The sequence below is a fragment of the Euwallacea similis genome, chromosome 35 (genome assembly GCF_039881205.1).
Source record: "Euwallacea similis isolate ESF13 chromosome 35, ESF131.1, whole genome shotgun sequence".
Taxonomy (NCBI): Eukaryota; Metazoa; Arthropoda; class Insecta; order Coleoptera; family Curculionidae; genus Euwallacea; species Euwallacea similis.
In genome coordinates, this window is record NC_089643.1 from 319123 (window position 1) to 338142 (window position 19020).

A 19020-nucleotide genomic window follows, 5' to 3' on the forward strand; every position below is an offset into this window, starting at 1 on the left:
ATTATATTATTTTAAATTTCTAGCAAAATTTTCAAAATTATCGAGAAAATTAGACCACCTAAACTCTTTTTGGTAAATTGACCGAGAAGCATTATTTCTAAAATAATTCCAAAAACCGCATTGTTTTTATGACTAACAAACACATATATTATACGTTCTTCCATTATAAAGTCCTCGGTGAGCATTCGATAAAAAAATTTAAATATACATTTCGTAAGAAAAGCACAAAATTTCAATTAGACAACGCTGCCTGAAAAGACGCAGCATGTGAAACAGTAGCAGTAGCAGCAGCAGCAGGTACTATCTCTTCCAACTGCACCCGGAGAAAGGGGGGTCCATTGTGTCCCACCTGGGGGGCCCGTAAATACCCGGGGGAAGAACTCGAGTGATTTAGTATAGTCGCGCAAATTTCGCTGAAGAGATGGCGCGAGTGCGCATTCTGCCTGGTCTTTTTCTCTCGGTTTTTGTGGGGACGGTCGGGGCGCAGTTTTTCGGACAATTCCAGCAACCCCAGCAGCAACAAGTAAGACCATGTACATATATAAAATAGATTTGTATATAATAAGATTGGTTTATATACCGGTTATATAACTGTCACCTAAGAAGTTCCGGTTTGCGGTAATCGGAGAAGAATAGATTTGTAACATTTAACCAACATCCGTTGATGCTGATTTAGACGGAATTGGGCTAAGAGTTATGGGCCATTGTTAGGTCTAAGCTGCACATAAGCTATTTCCTACTTTATGCAAGTAAGGAAACTTGTTCCACTCTGATGCTGCACACCCTGTATATAACTATTGTTTTCCATCTTGGAATAATCCTTATTAGTATTGTGCCTACGTGCTTTTAGAAACTTCTATATGCACTCACGTCTGTTTCATAATGAACAATTTTAATTGTTAATTTCTATCTTGTTGTTCATTGTTTATGTGGGCATCAGAACACATGAGAACGATTCCAATTACTCTATTGTAGTACAAATACCTATACGGCTTACATCTCTTCATAAGAAGCTCTGCTTCAAGGATGATGATTTTGGCAAAGCTAACGTGGAACAAATGACTCAGGTTGTTGGTTCGATTTAAGTGATGCTTTTCCTTCTGTTTCTGTGAAACTTGATGTCAGGAAGCAGTAGACAGTGGATTTTACTGGCAAACGAGGCAGAGCATCAGATGTGTACAAATACAGTGAAAGCGTGTTCTGCCTGTTGGTAACCGGAACTGAGAAACATAATATAAATGCTTGTAGAAAATGTATTTGAAACTATGCACACAACCGCTCAATTTCCAGAATAGTGGGGAATTCCTTTCATTACCATAATCGAAAACCCGTGTAAGCGTCGAAATGAATCAAAGTAGATCGAAAGTACGCATCTCACCAAAATACATTTTGCAAATTAGCCTTAAATGCGGGAATCTAGAAAACTGTTGATCTGTGAGAAAACCACACAAAATCCGCTACAATTGGCCCGAATGTTATAGATGTGGCATAATTTCTCCGTAAATTTACGCTGCTAACTGTTGATTCATGCAAATTGGAAATTTGTCCATTGATTATTGCAATGGGAACTAATTCTTGAGCACGGTCCGTGGCAACCTTTGGGTTTTTGTTGAAAATGTCGAAGTGCGTGGTTTCCCAATAATAAGCGGAAATTCGGGGTCGTGGGACCATACACAAATTTCTGCACAAAACAGAAAAATGTGGAATTTGTGAAACACTCGGGGATAGGTGAAAGTGCTCAGAAATACCAAAAGTCAAAGAAACAGTTTCGAAGAGAACTCATAGCATTTTCGAAGTTAACCTTTAGTCCTCGCCTTAGAATGCGATAAAAGAAGAAAGTGGTTTCACAATAAGAATAATAAAGACATCCGATCTTAATACTAACGACCTTCATTAATGGGATTTCCAACACGGTTAATTCACAAATCTTACGGTCTGTCATTGACTAAATGATGCGGTGCAACACCGAAGGAACCCCAAAGGAAACTGAAGCTAAGAGGAGCAACCTTGTTGCATCACTATAATTGAATAATTCTCGGAACAGCAGGTATTTTCTCAGGCAGTTATGAAGAAATTACCAAACCGGTGTTTACGATCGCTTTCTCCGGAGCTCATCTTCCCGAACATCTCAATATTAGCGTCGCATTTGCGGTCTAGTACCGGTTAAGTTATCCGAAAGCTGATGGTATATGGTAATTTTTAAACGATGTTGACTAACCGCAAATTAATATAATATTTTTATTAATTTAAATTGCTTTCTTTTTTTCAGAAATTATTTTTTTGGCTTTTGTTTTGACGAAAAATTGTTAATTTTTTTTTAATGAGCACCCCTATAAACTCCTATAAATATGTATGTTTGGTTGCCTATATATACATCTAATGGAAGGAAAGATTAAATAAAGTATACGAAGACGGATCTAAAAGTTACACTATCTGGCAGCCTGTTTAATATTGAAGTAAATTAATTCTAGTTCGAGATATGTTATTCAAAAAGATTTCTTACTAACGCTGTTTTCTCTTCTTCATTCATTCTCATTGGAATTTTCAAAAAATCGCTAATCAAATTTTTCACAAACATATTTATGGAGCACCACTTGTAAATCCAACATGGATGCCATTTTTAACTTTCGTCAATGACGAATCGTCAAAGACTAAGTGACGTTAGCGAAAGTTAATAAAAATATCAGATAGTGAGACGAAATCTCTATTGCGTACGAATACATTAGATGATCACTGAAATAATAGAAAAACTGATATATTTTTTATTAAATTTTTACTACAATAGATGATCTTAGATAAGGGTTCTTAGGTATCCATAAAGATTGACCTATAATTTGAAGTCTTTTGTCCAAATGTAATTTCCGATTATTCGGATGTTTTGGAATACCTAAATGGAACTTTGCCCTACGGTATTATCCCTTAATGCGATACCTATAAATTTATGATATTAAAAAAAGTTTTTTGCAACAACAAGGTGTTTTAAAGTTTAGAGTTAATCTACATTGCTTTAGAAGGTGTGTAGAAAAACACGAAATAAAATGTCTTCTATAAAAACTCTTAAAAATGCATTTTAAACACGTCAAAGTTCAGGTATTTAGTATACATTTAGGGGTGTTTTTATATGCAGGAGTAGATAATCATATTTTAAAGTATTGTTTTAATAAGCAGAGCATTCTTATATAGTGCAAGCATGTGTCCGATTTTAATTGGTAACGGAATTTCAGGGTGTTAGAAGTTCAGAAAAAATTAAATTTTTATTTTATTGTGCTTGATCTATTGCCAATTAGAGCTGTCCAATTTTATATATCTATTAAGTAATAGGTCTTGCTTAATAGAAAAGCAAAATGCCTTCAACTACTATATAGGATAGTGTATTTTCTAAGTTCTTGGTCCATAAAATCCTTTAGAAAAATTTGCTCTTACACCACTAGTGAATTTTAGTATTTTTCTTAAGTTCTTCGATCTACTACCTAAATTTTATTTCTCTTGATTTTTGGTAGAATTCCCTTCAGTTTCCACACAAATTAATCAATTTGTAAGTTCTCAAGCAAATATACGGAACCCAGGGCTTTCTGATTTTTTTCAGAATTTCGGATTTCCATAATTCTTTGATTCCTTTTACACCATTTTTTTAAAATTCAACGGGTTTCATAGTATTCTGTCACAAGAATATGTAATTTGTCAAACATGAAAGATTACGTAACCGTATAATACTGTAAAATCTATTCAGTTTTTAAAAAATGGTGTGAAAATAATTTTAAAAATCATGGAATTTCGAAAAAAATATTCGAAGAAAAATTTACGAAACCCTGAGGTCCATAGATTTGATTGAATTTATAAATTAATTCATTTATGAGGAAATTGAACAGAATTCGACCAAAAATCAGGAGAGATAAGTTAGGTAGTAGATTGAAGAACTTAAGAAAAATATTAAAATTCAACAGGGGTGTACGGGCAAAATTTTTTTAACGATTTTATGGACCAATAGCTTAGAAAATATACTACCCTGTATAGTAGTTGAAGGCAATCTACTCTCGTATTAAACAGCACCTATTACTTAATAAGCATGTGAAATTTGAAGCTCTATCTGTATTAGAGCAAACACAATAAAAAAACTATTTTATTTTTAACTTTTAATACCCCACATGCCCGCTACCAATCGAGATCGGACACATGCCACATGCACACACATGTCAACTTTCTTCTTTATTTTTAACTAGAGAATACATGTCTCAAATAGTGCCGTGCAATTCTGAAACATTCTGTATAGTCTCAGCAAGATAAAACCATTTTTCTAATTTTTTTCCCCCGGTACCGCTCCTTTGAATCCGCCTCTGGGAAGTACCTTACTTCACAAAGTTACAGAAAATTTTAATTATTACAGAAAAAATTACAGAATAGATTCGGAAAAAATGGTGTTTTCCAGGATATTTTTCCAAATAGCTTGAAAATGGTTGCAAGTGCAACAAACTCAAGGAGACAAAAAAAATCAGTCAGTACCATACCGAAAAAAGGGCTTGACCCCCAAAAAATATCGTGCTGCAGTAGATTTAGATGGGACATCCGTACCCTAAATTTGAACGAAACTGACTTAAATCCAATTGTTACTCTAGATTGAAGTCAAGCTTAAAACTATAATTCATATTTCATTGTTTATGTGTTAAAATTTCCTGTTTAATTGCAAATGGAGTTTAAATTGAAGACCTACAATTGCACTTTAAGGTGAAAAGATCAGGGCCTTACCAAAAGGATAATATCTGCGGAAACTTTGAAATAAAGACAGAGTTAATACTGGTAAGTTTCGTGGTTTCCACCTAAATTATCTACCGCGTAAAGTTGCTAGTACATTGATCTAGTCCTACTTATTATATTTTCTCACAAAATTATCTTTTGCAACCTTCTAAAAAAATTTTTTCTAAAAAAATTTTAACTCAAATTACCTGCGTACTTCATATACTTCACGACAGTGAAATAAAATTGCTTAATGTTTGAAGAAATACAACAAAACTTCAATAAAAATCAACTTTTGTTCACATTTTTCCTCTTTATTCTTTGCCGAACGCCGACCAACAAAAGCGCGTTGATAATTCTTATAATTAAAATTGACTAATAACTTGACCACTAATTTACCGCGCAAATCAGTTTTTTCATCGATTAATCCGTCTTATTTTCACTCGATAAGACTTATTTTCAAGATAATCGATTTTAACTATGTAAATATGTATGTTCACCCATGAATACACTACTATGCCTGTTTTTATTTCTGGATATTATTGTTATATGTTGTGGGTCAGACTAAACTATTTTATATAGCAATACAAGATATTGCGGCACTAGGATAAATTACGATTTAGATACATTTTAAGCGGCTGAAAACGCTTGTTATATAGTTACGTATCAGAACTGAAGATTTTTGACAATTTGGTGAGTGAAAAAACTCTTTTTTGGGCAAAATAATATACAGGGCGATTTTTTTAAAATTGTTCATCTAACAAAACTCAAAAATTATTGCAGTATAAAAAATGTTCAAAAACATGTAAATCTTTATGTTTTAGGGACCCCCTTTCGATCCATAAATGAATGAGTTACTACTCGCCTCTCATCCCCACGCACTTCGACTTAAAAAGTTAAATGGAGACACTTCAATGGATAGCTAAAAGTTACCGGAAAGTAGTTCTGTATGCATTTTTACTTTTTGAATCACTCTTTAAGACTGCTATGTCTTACCAAATAATTTAATTTGATTTGAGTAAATGGAACTAAAGAAATTGGATGTGAGGTTCAAATAGTAAAGTTTTATGAATTTTTTGTACAAACGCATTGAGCACCGTTCTGCTTCAATTTAAAAAATAATGCAAAATTCAATTGTACAATTTTGTACAATTCCTTCACTTAATGATAAGAGATGGTAGTTTTAAAGGGTGATTTTCAAAAGAAAAACACATTCAAAAAGCGAAAACGCATACAGAGTTCTTTCAGGTAGATTTTAGCTATGCATTGATGTGTCATAAAAAAAGTGTTCCTATTTAATTTTTTTAAGTTGGGGTGCAGGAGGTGAGAGGGTGAATACCAACACATTCATTTATGGATCAAAAGGTGGCATTCACAAAATAAAGATTTACGTGTTTTTTTTAATTTTTAAATACTTTTATGCAATAGTTTTTGAGATTTTTTGGGTGCACAGTTTTTAAAAAATCACCATGTATAAAATAAGAACTTTTCTTCTGCAAACACTTCTTGAGCTTCGTCTTAGTCACAAGACATTTAAACACGATCACAACATTAAATTATACAGAATGTCCAAAGAGGTCATTTGCAAATATTAACAAATTCACTGATCACTTTGTCCTACTCGGAGTCAGAGAGCAAAGTCATATACAGAGGGTTTCTCAACTATAGTCCGTAACTTCAAGATACAATTTCTTATGGTATTTAAAGAAAAAAGTTCCTATAAGCATTTGTCCGGAAACTGTTAAATTCCGAGATACAAGGTGTTGAAAATAAAAAAAAAGTATTATTATTTGAAACAAATTTGAAACCGTCTATGCCATTTTTTTGTTATTATATGTTAGTAAGGAATTGCATTTTTAGTATTTTTATTTGCCACCAGTGACGTAGTTAGGCGTGAATTAGTCGACATTTTCGCCATAAAATATAGAACGCCAAAGGATTTTTAAATATTTTTATTATTTTGTGACTCTCCTAGCATTTTACAACAAAAAAGGTCTCTTAGTTCTTTACCATTATATTTTATACTAAAATGCAGCTCTTTACCAACGTACAATAAGTAAAAAATTTTGAGAACATAGCATCGACTATTCAAAATTTATTTCAAAAAATACATATTTTTAAAATTTTGACACCCTGTATCTCGGAGGCTAAGCATTTCCGGCCACATGTTTATAGGAACCTTTTTCAAAAAAAAAAATTGTTGAAGAAATTTTAAAGAAATTGTGTCCTGAAGTCACGGACCGTACTTAGAAATCACTCTGTACTTACTAGTACACGTGAAAACAAACCTGTAGATTAGATCTATACATGCTCTAAGTGATTGGTGAAAAGGGTTTGATACATATGGTGAAGATGTACTACAGAAAAAATGATTCAGTGTGTCATTAACACCGCTTTCGTGTTGATTCAACTCATATCATTTGATAATAATCGGCATCATAAGGCATACGTTTCTAAAAAATATTCACCACAAATGCTTTGAAAATTTGGCAAATCCATTTATACGCTTTAAGTGCAAATCTTATGTAAGCTGCTCAGAAAAAGGATCATTGGACAATAATAGTGGTTGCACACTTTTGAAATTATGTCTTCATGTCGACACATTATTATACTGCGTTCAAAGATTTTTTACATGCATATATTTGCATTGATTTCCTTTTTAAAGCTAAGTTTTGAATCAAGAGCCTAAAATTTATCTTCATAATAGTGACAAATTAAAATTCCCTTCGATCGATGTCTTGTGCTAACCATGGTGTTTATCGCCTTCCTTGTGGTATCTACCACTGTTATTGTGAAACGCTATTACAGAAGTACGAGTACCACATAATCCCAAACAAGACTGATTTTTGAACCTGAATGTGCAGCGAGAAGAAGTGAGTGGCATCAACAGGCCTCGGGGCAGGTGAAAGTCAATCGTATGTACCTAATGGAAGATTCGGATGCGGCTGAGGTCACTTCATTTAGGATTCGCTTGTTTATTTTTAGGAATGTTTTGCAATAATATTAGTGATTTTCTTCTCAACAAATGAGGCTAAATTAGGTCCAAGGAGCCAGCGAAAACGACAGATGATTAATCCCCGTAATTTATTACCTTTGTGGGTTATGGCGAGTCCATCTTTAGGTCAACCATTAGGTAATTCGAGCACCTATCGGAATTTCGCAATAAGTAGATTGGGAAAAAGCAAAGCACTGTAATTGTCAATCGTGCAGGTAATGCTCGGATAATTAGGTGTCTCATTAACCATCGGCTAATGATTGCGTTTCTCACAATTATCTTAAATTTTTTCTCATATTTCCAAACATCGACTGGTATTTATTCGATTGTTTTTCTGATGAGAAATCTGAAACTAGTGCAACTTCTATCTTATGCTACAAGCCTATTTTCCAATGGCACACTCACTTTCGCGTGCAAATAAATATTGAACTACCCCAATTGCGGACGATAATGAAGAATGTAATTTTAATTGTCTTAACGGAATCACGTATGTGTTAATGAAGCTAAGTAATTTGAGGACAACATAGCAAGTTATTAGCTTCCAGATGCCTGAGCAAGAACAAAAGAGGCGTGAGAGCGATCACCAGATAACGGGATTTTCATTGAGTAGCTTTGGCATGTTTAAAGAAAAATTATGTGTTGAAAACGCAATTAACTTGGAATATTGATTTTAACACGGTATTATATTCGTAAAAAGCTGGTAAATAACTTAAAGTCAATGCCAACTTCGAGGGCTTCCTTTGTATATTTGCATGCAGGGACATAGATGACGGCGCTACTCAAATATCGCTAATAAAACTGAAATTCAATCTTTAGTTAACCTAAATTTGAAATTTCAGTGCGATAGGTATACAGGCATCGCCAGTTAAAGTCGGGACATAGGAACTGTACAAGTGGAAGAAGGACCGCTTAAATTTCAATATGCCTCCGACAAAGACCAACTGCGAAGTGGGCGGAGTCACTCTAGGTCCAGTTGACAGATCTCTCACCGTTTCAGAACTTTTACCGATATAAATTCTAATGATGGATTAAATTAGTTTCGAGTTTTTACCTATTTACAAATTATTGTACATTCCCCCATTATAGCGTAAATTAGGTGCATCATTTATGAATATAATGATCTGAATTCGCTGATTTTCATTTATGATCTTTTGGTGAATCTAAGACTGAATCGGTAACACTGGCTGTAAACTCGAGGTCAATTGATAAACGGAACGGAACGATTCGTTTATCGTTTAAAGCGATATCGGAAACTAAATAAATCAACCAGTGCAAGTAAAGCATGTAAGGAATTTGGATTTTATCGCGCAGAGTAATTGCATTTTCGTTTTTTTTTTATTAATTTACATTGCTGCTTTTTGTTCTGATATTTTAATAAGTTTCCATTGCCGCGAAGGTAGCGAAATTGATATTAATCTAAACATTAAAGTAGAGACGTCACCCAGACTCACTCCGCCCACTTCGTTGTTAATCTTTGTCGGAGACATACGGAACGATTTATACGGTTTACATGGAACGGTTTATACGGTTTATGCGGAACGGTTTATACGGTCCTCCTCCCACTTGCACAATTTCTATGGTCCAACTTAAACAGGTGATATTTGTAGTGTTGTATACACAGTAAATTGTCAAAATTGACAAGTTATTCGAACAATGGAATTAAACCGAGAACATTTTCACACAATAAATTTTTTTAACTTTCAAAGACAATTGTCTCAACAAGAAGGCCTCGCCGAGTGGGTTTCTATTTTTGGCAATGAAACGCCACATATGTCGACAATTTCTCCTTGGTATAGAGAATCGAAACGTGGACGGATGAGTTTTAGCGACCGTCCAAGGATAGATGTCCCGAAAATGGCAGTCACTCAAGAAAACGTCGATGCTGTGCGCAAGCTCGACAAAATGAAGATTGACATGTGACACATTGCAAGATGAAACATCATTGGGGATTTCAAAGACCACAATTAAAAAAATTTTGCATAAAGAATTGGCTGTAAAAAAATTAGTGCCCTGTTGGATACCGCATCTGTTGACCGAAGTACAGAAAGAAACTAGGGTCAATCGGCATAAAAAAAATTTAGCCCCTTTCAATGCAAAAAACTCTAAAAACGTGTACACCATTGTCAGTGGCGATGAATTATGGATTTACTCATGTTATCCTAAATATACACATCAGTAGTCTGTTTGGGTGTGCCAAAGTAAAGAAAAACCAACAAAAGTCGTTCTTTCTCGAATTATGTTCAAAAGATGATAGCGATATTTGTCTCAAAAGCAGGCCATTTAACAAGTTCCTTGCTAGATGAAAGAACTTTTACTATCGATCGATGTACAACCATTTGTTTGCCGAAAATAATCGCTGAGCTGAGAAAAATCAACCCAAAATGACGAACCACTAAAACAATATTAGTTCGCTCACAGTTCGCAAAACAATGAATTTTTTAACACAGTAAAACGTCGAATTGTTAAATTTTCCTCCGTACAGTCCCGACCTAAGTCCGTACGATTCCTTTACCTCCCCGATAATCAAGAAAGGATTGCGTGGTCAAAGGTTCCAGTCGCCAGAAGCAGTCAAGGTCTTCAAAAAGGTCGTTCTGACTGTACCAACAAACGAGTAGTGCTTCCACCACTGTTTCCAGAAGTGGTTTCGGTGCACACAAAAGCGCATTGATCGTCGTGGAGAATACTTAAAAGAACAATAAAATCTCTAAAAGCTATTTATTATTTTATTCCAGCTCTATATACGAAACTTAAAAGACAACCTTCGTCATTATATAAATCAGATAAATTTTTTCAGTCAGATTCAAAATAGATGTAAATTGAAATTTCTCTTTATACGAAATAGGCAGTAAATATTTCGTTAGGCTTCTGAGTAGTATTTACTTAAAAGTTACCAATAAATTGTATAATAATGTAAGTCTAATAAGAATTTTGGTCTTGTTTAACTCTGGATTTGGAACACTTATTACTTAGTTATTACCTCGTACCAAATTGTTTAGAAACGAGTGAAAAAACATCACACTTAAATTTGACTGTGGACTGGTGTGAGAAGCAAATCACAAAATACCTCATAAATAAAATAAGCCGACTAATAGGTAAATGGCGAACTTAAGATGTTAGGAAATTCATGGGAATCCCCTATTAAGGATTGGCATATACTATCATACATGAAGATGTCATATATACTAAATGAGTCTTTATGCTGTTATAGTGTCAGAATATCTTTTTATTAAAGTTAAAAGCGCAAAAAATAAATAAACACATAAATAAAACAAATGTTTTGGTGCAGAGAGAAAGATATTAATCGTTACACCTATTTTGTACAAAAATGTAATTCATCAAATTGTCAAGAAACTTATTTAGACATGAATTTTTTGCTATTGATATTTTTTTACTTTTGACTAATGTGTGTTATGGTTAAGTAAGCTTGACAAGCATTATTAGACTCAGATTAGCTTAATCGTGATTTATACCAGATATTTAGTATACCGTTTTGTCGTATAAAATGGTTTAGTAACGGTTGAAAACATTACTCACGAACCACAACCGCATAATAATAATGTTTAGAAATGCACGTATGTATAGACAGGTAAAATAAGCATTGTTTTATTTTCTTGCTTTCTTCTCGTACAATATAATAGCCCGCAATCAACTTTCTTAAAAATCACTGCTATTCTGTAGACGCTAAAGCTGTAGCGTTCTTCTCAGTCTACGCAATTGCTTTACATCCAGCGACAACAGGGATAAATCGATGGAAAGATCGATTTGACCGATAAATTGGCGGTCAAATTGTTGGTCAATTTTAATAATGAAAATTATCAACGCGCTTTTGTCGGTGGGCAAAGATTAATAACAAAAAAAGCGATTAAAAGCTTTTTACAGCTTATTTTTATTTATTTCTTCGGGTGGAGATCAATTTCGCTGTTTCGAAGCAAAGATAACATTTAGCAAAAACTCTTTAAAACCGAAGAATTTGGGTGCAGCTACGTTCATGTTGAAAAATTTCTGGATAATTTATTGAAAGCGCGAACGGCCCATTCTAGTTCAGTTAAACATTTGGATCAATCTCAAAAGACAATTTTAAAAATCAACAACAGCGTGTTTAAACGGAATGATGGTAAAAAACTTCAATAGGAAGCAAACTACCGAAATCCATTGTTTAGACAAAATAAGAACGTAACCAAATAATTATCCGATGCAAAAAAACCAAAAAACGTTGGGGGTCCATTAAGCTCGCTTATTCGATCCGCTGACAAAATCTCTTTTATACCGTGCTGAATCGATTGACATGCAAATGAGATATAAAATTTCCAAAATTTTCGTTTACTTACTTTTTCCCGTCGAATATTTCAATGATTCCTCAATATCAGTTGCAAATGTTTTTTAGCAGTTCCCCGGTCAGTCAGCGCCTCAGCTCTCGGCTCAGCAACAAGGCCACATCCTCAGCGATGTGCAGCAACACCAGCACAGATTCGGCCTGCAACAGAACGGCAACATCGTACCTCAGCCTCAGCTTTTTATTCAGAGAAATAAGGAATTGCTAGCTCAAAGCGGGCTTTTTCCCCAGCAATACCTAAACCAACTCACCCAAAATGTACAGCCTAGTGCCCCTGTGTTCCAGGCTTTGCCTAGCAATATTCAACCCACTGCTCAAGCGCAAATCTCCAGCTTTTCTCCACCTAACAATGTAAACCTTTTGCCTCAAACTCAAATTACACCAGAACCACAGAAGAATTCTGTGGTGTTCCCTTCGATTCCTCCTAGCATTGGGACTCCCTCAGGGGTAGGTTTTCCATAGACCTAAGTTTCAAAATTACATAAAGACAAATTTCAGTCGGTGGTACAACATCACACTCAAACCAGCTTCACTCCAAGCTACGTCAATCAGCAGACTCATGGAAATCAGTATTTGAACACCAGACCTACTTCGGATCCTATTGAGGTCATTAATGACCAAATCAGACAGCTGGACCCAGAGAAGCACAAGCAGCGAATCAAGGTATTAAAAATGGGAAGCCATACACATATTTTAGATATACAGGGCGTTTTACAAACATACCAATAAGCTTTTGGGAGATGTAGAGCTCATAAAGACAAATATTTAGATCGAATTAACTTCGTTTCGTTTCTAAGACACAGAGTATTTAATTTCTTTTTTTTTTGTATTTTTAAAACATTTAAAAAACGGGTTGGGATATGGACATGAAACTAGGGACACTCTATGACAGGATAATTTTTCATGTTCTGAACTAGGCAGAATATTTCCACCTACACCAGTGGCGTCCGTGCGGCCGTTCCATGAGGTGTTTTTAGCGAAAAAAATGGTGCGCCACTGACTTTTTCTAATACGAATATTTGTTTATATTTCATCATTTCTTAATAAAAAAGGTCTCTTAGTGTTTTGTTGCTCAAATAGCCGTTTTCAAGATAAAAAATGATTTCTCATTCCTGTGCCTACCAAACAACCGGTATAAAATAAATTTCCAAGTGCGGGTTTTTTTATTCTTTAGGAGGAATTAATTAAATTTTCTTTTGGTAGAGGTAAAGGACATGAAAACAAATACTTTTTGTCTAATAAAATATGTCGGTAAATTAACGATTTTGACTAGAAAAAATAAAAATTGCCATTGATAACAAAATGTTAAATTATTTTGCAATGAGTCATATTTCACACATGTTTGGTAACATGATACATCCAAAACACCGGTCTGATACTTTTGCCATAAACATATATGTTTAGTTCGACTTTCACAAATTTTACCGATCGAGACCTAAGGGAAAATGCATGTCTTACATTTAGCTTCAAGACTATTTAAGATAATGAGGGTTAAAATTTGGTAATTTTTATTTAAAGGAAATATTGAAAATGTACGTACGTACCGTTCAGAAAATTTAAGTGTGCTTCGACACACCTTTTAAGCCACTCTATACATTTAAAACCCTTTACTTTATTTTTTATTATGTATGCACCACAATTGACCATTATAACACGCTGTAGCGTGCATAATTGCGAATTATGACTGGTGCCCAACAAAACTGGGTGGGTGATTCCCATCGATTCAACAAAAACAGAAGCTCTATCTAGCGTAAATAAGATGAGTTAAAAGTTATGTCTATGTTTCTCTATATAGAGGTTGCACTTTAGGAATATTCTCGTAGATTGTTTGCATTTTGTGAAATTTCACATTTTCGATAGATACGTATAGATTAAAGAGAAAAATCGCAACAAAAATGCATAAATTTAACTTTCTAAAATCCAGGAAATCCTCATGAGAATATATGACGCTGTTTGGAATTCACTACCTCTTTACAATTATTACAGAAAAAATTTTACTCTGGTCAAGGAGGAATTTTACAATAAAATGTCTGTATTAAATTCTCAAAAGTAGGAAAAATCTTTAACAAATTATTAGGCCTCAGAACCTCTCTCTACCTTAAAGATTTACAATAATTACCATAGCAAGAAGATCGCCCTGATTAAAGAAAACAAATTGCAACGAACGAACCTATTAACTCTCTAAAACAAGCAAAAAGCTCCTAGACACCTTCCTGTACTCTCTACAATTATAGACACACTTTTACATTGGTTACAAAAGGAATTTTAAAACAAAAATCTCTACGTTTAACTCTCCAAAATCGAGAAAATTTTGGGTCAAAATCTTAAGACTTAAAATCGAAATTTTGGTCAATTTTGTGACGAGACCATTTGATGCGACTAAAATATTTTTCTTATGGTCTTATAGACTAAAATATTTTGTGCAGGAGCTTCAGGACAAGAAGGCCATCATTGAAAAGCACAACCAATTCGTTGAGAAGCAGTATGAGAAGGCTTTGAGCAAGGTTCAACAGGAACACAGGGATTTTCAAAGAAACCAAAGAGAGCAAAGGCAAAAGCTATATGAAAACTTAGTTAAAAACTCTGCAGGGCCCCAATTTTCCACGCAATCGCGCCCTAGGTCAGAATTGCTTCTTTTATATGGAAAATTCACCTAATATTCCTCTTTTATATAGATTCATATACCCAGAAGAGGCCCCATTATTCCAAAGATCGCTGCAGGAATATTTCAAGGAACACCCTACAACCACCACAACCACCACAACTACGACCACTACCACCACTCAAAAACCCACAACGGCCAAAAAAATCAACCGTAAACCTTCATTTTTACCCACAATTGTGCCCGAAACGACCTCATCAAGAGTAAAACAACCCCCCTGAGCTCTCAGTAAATCAATAAACTCAACTAAAATATCTAGGTCAAATCAATCCAATCCCTGGATGACTTGGATTTCCTGAAGAAGCAGTACAAAAGTCAACAGATCAACAAAAACGACCTCCTTACTCAATTAAGAGCGGCCATTGCTCATGAGGACGCTCCTCGGAATCTTTCCTCTCGGGAGGTAGCGCTCTCCAATGGCAAGAAGGTGCAGCTGATTGAGGATTTTGATCCCAAGTTCCTTCCTCAAGGTAAAGAAGAGGAGATCACTTTGCCCAATGGGGATAAGGTGATCGCTGTAAGGGCCGATCCCAATTTGCTGAGCAGGCAAGTTATGAGAATGTCGCATGAATTTATTTTAAATTTTTGATGAAATAGGTCCAAACCTGTGGATAAAGGAGATGAAATAACGTTGCCTAGCGGTCAGAAAGTGAAAGTTTTGAGGACGTCTGGAAAGGGTCAGGATGATTTCGTTTTGCCTGACGGTATGTTGTTTTAGCTTTATCTCTCCAATGCAATTAATGTTGTTTTAATAGGTTTGAAGGGAGAAATCATCAAAACCAGCTCCAGCTCTTCGGCTGCCTCTTATAAAACCCAAGAGATTACATTGCCCAATGGACAAAAAGTGGAGGTGATTAAAACTACAGACCCTAAATTGGTGCCTGGAGGGGTACCCTTGGAACCTGGCAGTGATTTAGGTAGATGCTAAAATAATTCTAAATTACATATAATAATAATAATGTTAAATCTTTCCAGAGAAATTAGTTCTAGCAAAGACAACAACAGTGAAACCCCCTAAAGCAGTGTTAGAGGAAATCACCAAGAATGTAGTGCCCCCCGGTGCAGACTTTGAGTTACTAAAACCTAGTAAGTAATTATCTAAGTGCTGTATTTTGTTGTTAATAAGAATCTATAGGTGCAGGAGGAAGTCTGGAAAACATCAAAACCCCCAATAATCTCCCTAACCAAAGGAAAGTGACTTTTGTGTTACTTGAAGAGCAGAGTGATGGCACTCTAAAGGTACAGGGTATTAAGGGCAATGGAAAGGAAAAGCCCGATGTAGATTTGGAGGGGATTCTGAAGAAAATTCGTGCAGGAGAAATCAAACTGCCTAGTACCACTACAACCCCTACCACCACCTCCGCCATCATCTCCACCACCACTCCAAGGCCCTTGACTACACGACGATCGATCCTCACTACTACCAGCAAGCCCATTGCAGTGACCGGTACGATATTGTATTAAACTAAAAGAGACAAAAATAATGTTTTGGTTCACAGTGACTCCCAACTCATTTGCAATCAACGAGGAGACAATCTCCTCTACAACCCACTCCTTGCCAGTTCTAAGTACCAACATAGGAAGTCAGTTCTTGAACAGTCCTAGCACCACCTTCAGCGACCTTTACTCCACAAGATTGCAGGACCAATCCAAACAGGCTTCCTCTCTTTCGGGCAGTAGCAGCAACTCTATAACTCCATCCTTCAGCACTTCAATCTTTACAACTCCCTTACCATCTACCACTCAAAAATTGAGTGAGTACGTTGTAAAATCCCACACAAAATCCCTTAACAATGGAAATGTTAAAGGACTTCCAGAGCTGACTTCAGTGCTAAAGTCAAATGGTAAGTTTTTGAATTTTTCTTAACATTTTTTTTACGTTATAAAGACATCAATTCGGCATTACAAATTGCGCGATTTGCTAACGTTTCTTACGTGTGATGATCACGACTAAGACATCATTGTGATAGCACTTTAATATGCGGTCACCATTCAAAAACACTGTTATATTGGTCATTTGATCACATCTATCTTATGTTTCATATACTTTTATGAGTGCTTGGGGTGATGCGTTTTAACGGGTTTTTAGGATTGTATGCCATGGCAAGGTTTTTGAAGCAATCAGGCCTTGATTCAGTGCTCAATGACACTGGACCATACACTATTTTTGCCCCCACCGATAAAGCATTTAGAACTTTACTAGTCCAATTAGGAGGGCCTGAAAGGGCAGAAGATAAGTTTAAGGAGAATCCAAGGCTTTTAAGCGGGGTATGATTCTTCCGTAATGAAATTTAATTCAGAACTCATCAAAATTTCCCTTGTAGTTGCTGCTGCACCATGTAATACCAGGATCATTTCCAATCTTGGCTCTACAAGATGAAATGACTGGGGTGTCATTGGCAGGAACTCAATTAAGGGTGAATCAGTATGATATGCATGATAATGAATGGAACGATGTCAAAGTTACCACAATAAATGGAGCAAAAGTCATAGAAGAGCAGCAGGACATTGCCATCCCCCAAGGAATTGCCCATTCAGTAGATAGGGTGATGTTTCCCCTACCAGTGGGGGATTTGATCCAGACCATGCAGGCCGATAGGGAGAGGCGGTTTACCTCCTTTTTGAGAGCTGTTTTTGCCTCAGGGTTGGCTGAAATGCTGCAGGGTAAGACACTGTCTTTCAACTATTCTTTAATGTATACAATGACGAATTTAGGGCCAAAATCTTTGACTCTCTTCGCCCCAACTGATAAGGCCTTTGCTAATCTCAGTCCGGAGGACTTAACTAAGACTGTGACAGATCCAGCTTTAGCCAAAGAGCTGGTTTTGCGGCATATCATCCAAGGCACTTTATACACCAACGGAATGAGATATTATCAAGTAAAAGACAGCTTCCAGGACGATGCCCAAGTGACAATTAGCAAACATTCTGGTAAGGGCCAGTAGATCGAAGTACCATCAGGTTTATTTACAAAATTAACAGTCATTATTCGGTGGTTAATTTAAAGAAGCAACAAAAACGCTACGTTTTTACGTAATTCAAGATAAATTTCACTTTCTTTATGTAAGCAGAAGACGCTGTTGTTACCATTGAACTTAAGACGAGGAAGATCCTCTTTGTCACTTTCACATTTCGCATTCAATTTTCAACCTTTAGTCTAATGATGATGACGAAGGTTCATTGGTCATAAAATTGAACCATTCCAATTAAAGACTTTTACTTCTTCGCATATAAAATAATCACCCACTGGGCGGAAAAAATGATACATAAAAGAACAAATAAGTAACACAGCAGTCAGACAGGAGAAAGGTTGTTATTATCATTATTAAGTAATGACTGGTGACGTGCTTCTTAACCGCAAATAGGAACAATATTTCCTAGTGCAATTTAATAATAATGAAATTTTTAGGGAAAATCAAAGTGAACAACCAACATTTGACTTCTCCAAATATCCCAGCGACGAATGGAGTGCTCCATGCTATAGACGCTCTATTGTGAGTAATGAGCCCTTGAAGACGTGTCATATTAGAATCAAGGCACTGAAAATCTGCAAATTTTTGTAAATATCCAATTTCGATTGTAAATATATTCTATAACAAAGGGGCTTTCCATTGTGTAATGCTTAAAAATAAGGCTGATTTTCCATGCTTCTTATCTATCATGAGGCCTGAGATCATAAATTATTGCCTATGTTTAAGGTTTGTAACATATTAGTTAAGAGTTAGAAAGTAGTGTAAATTTTTATACAAATATATTTGTTAGTGTATGATTTATCAGTATATAAGTCGAGTCTAATAAAGTATTATACAATAAAAATATAATGCAAAAACTGATGGTTTTAATTTCTCTTCATGTGGCCATAAAATCAAAAGGTGCATTCGCTGTGTTGGGGGTACTAAAACCCCTCATGTTGTTCATATAAATAGGACATATCGCAATATATACAAGGCGTTTCAAAATAGTATAATAGTATGTCAAAACCTGAGGGGGCGAATATGTGGATGATTTTTGAAGAAAAGTTCATATGAACACGGGCCCTTTTTCACTTCCTGTGTAAAATACAGGGTGATAAAAAAATAAGTCCGTTCCGGCGTTAAATATTTTTATAAAAATTGAGAAGCGTAAAATAGGCGTAGAGACACACCTTTTAAGAAGAACATAAAGTTTTTAATTTCACTGGTGGCATTCCCATTGATGTGACCTTAAACTTTTTTGAGCAAAAAATAAGATACGCGATAGGTTTTTTAAAATAAAAATTGCTTTCTAAACGCTTCATATTTCTGTAAAAAAAAGGTCTCT

At 35.3% G+C, this 19020-nt stretch overlaps 1 protein-coding gene across 1 annotated transcript; it reads left to right on the forward strand.

Annotated features, from left to right (window-relative positions):
* The first annotated feature begins 285 nt into the window (after window positions 1-285).
* Window positions 286-18457, forward strand: LOC136418415 (uncharacterized). Its single transcript, XM_066404476.1, has 14 exons — window positions 286-523; window positions 12111-12506; window positions 12558-12722; window positions 14486-14679; window positions 14735-14924; window positions 14981-15267; window positions 15319-15425; window positions 15477-15638; window positions 15697-15807; window positions 15857-16168; window positions 16221-16565; window positions 16811-16989; window positions 17046-17652; window positions 18131-18457. Exons 1-14 carry the CDS (start codon window positions 422-424, stop codon window positions 18217-18219), a joined length of 3246 nt encoding a protein of 1081 aa, XP_066260573.1. The 5' UTR covers window positions 286-421; the 3' UTR covers window positions 18220-18457.
* The last annotated feature ends 563 nt before the right edge of the window (window positions 18458-19020 follow it).

Excerpts from the sequence above, each read along its gene's own strand:
- LOC136418415 (XM_066404476.1), top strand. The coding sequence starts at position 422 with ATGGCGCGAGTGCGCATTCTGCCTGGTCTTTTTCTCTCGGTTTTTGTG. Across the intron at positions 16,169-16,220 it reads CAAGCCCATTGCAGTGACCG|TGACTCCCAACTCATTTGCA; the intron begins GTACGATATTGT and ends TTTGGTTCACAG. Across the intron at positions 16,990-17,045 it reads ATCCAAGGCTTTTAAGCGGG|TTGCTGCTGCACCATGTAAT; the intron begins GTATGATTCTTC and ends TTTCCCTTGTAG.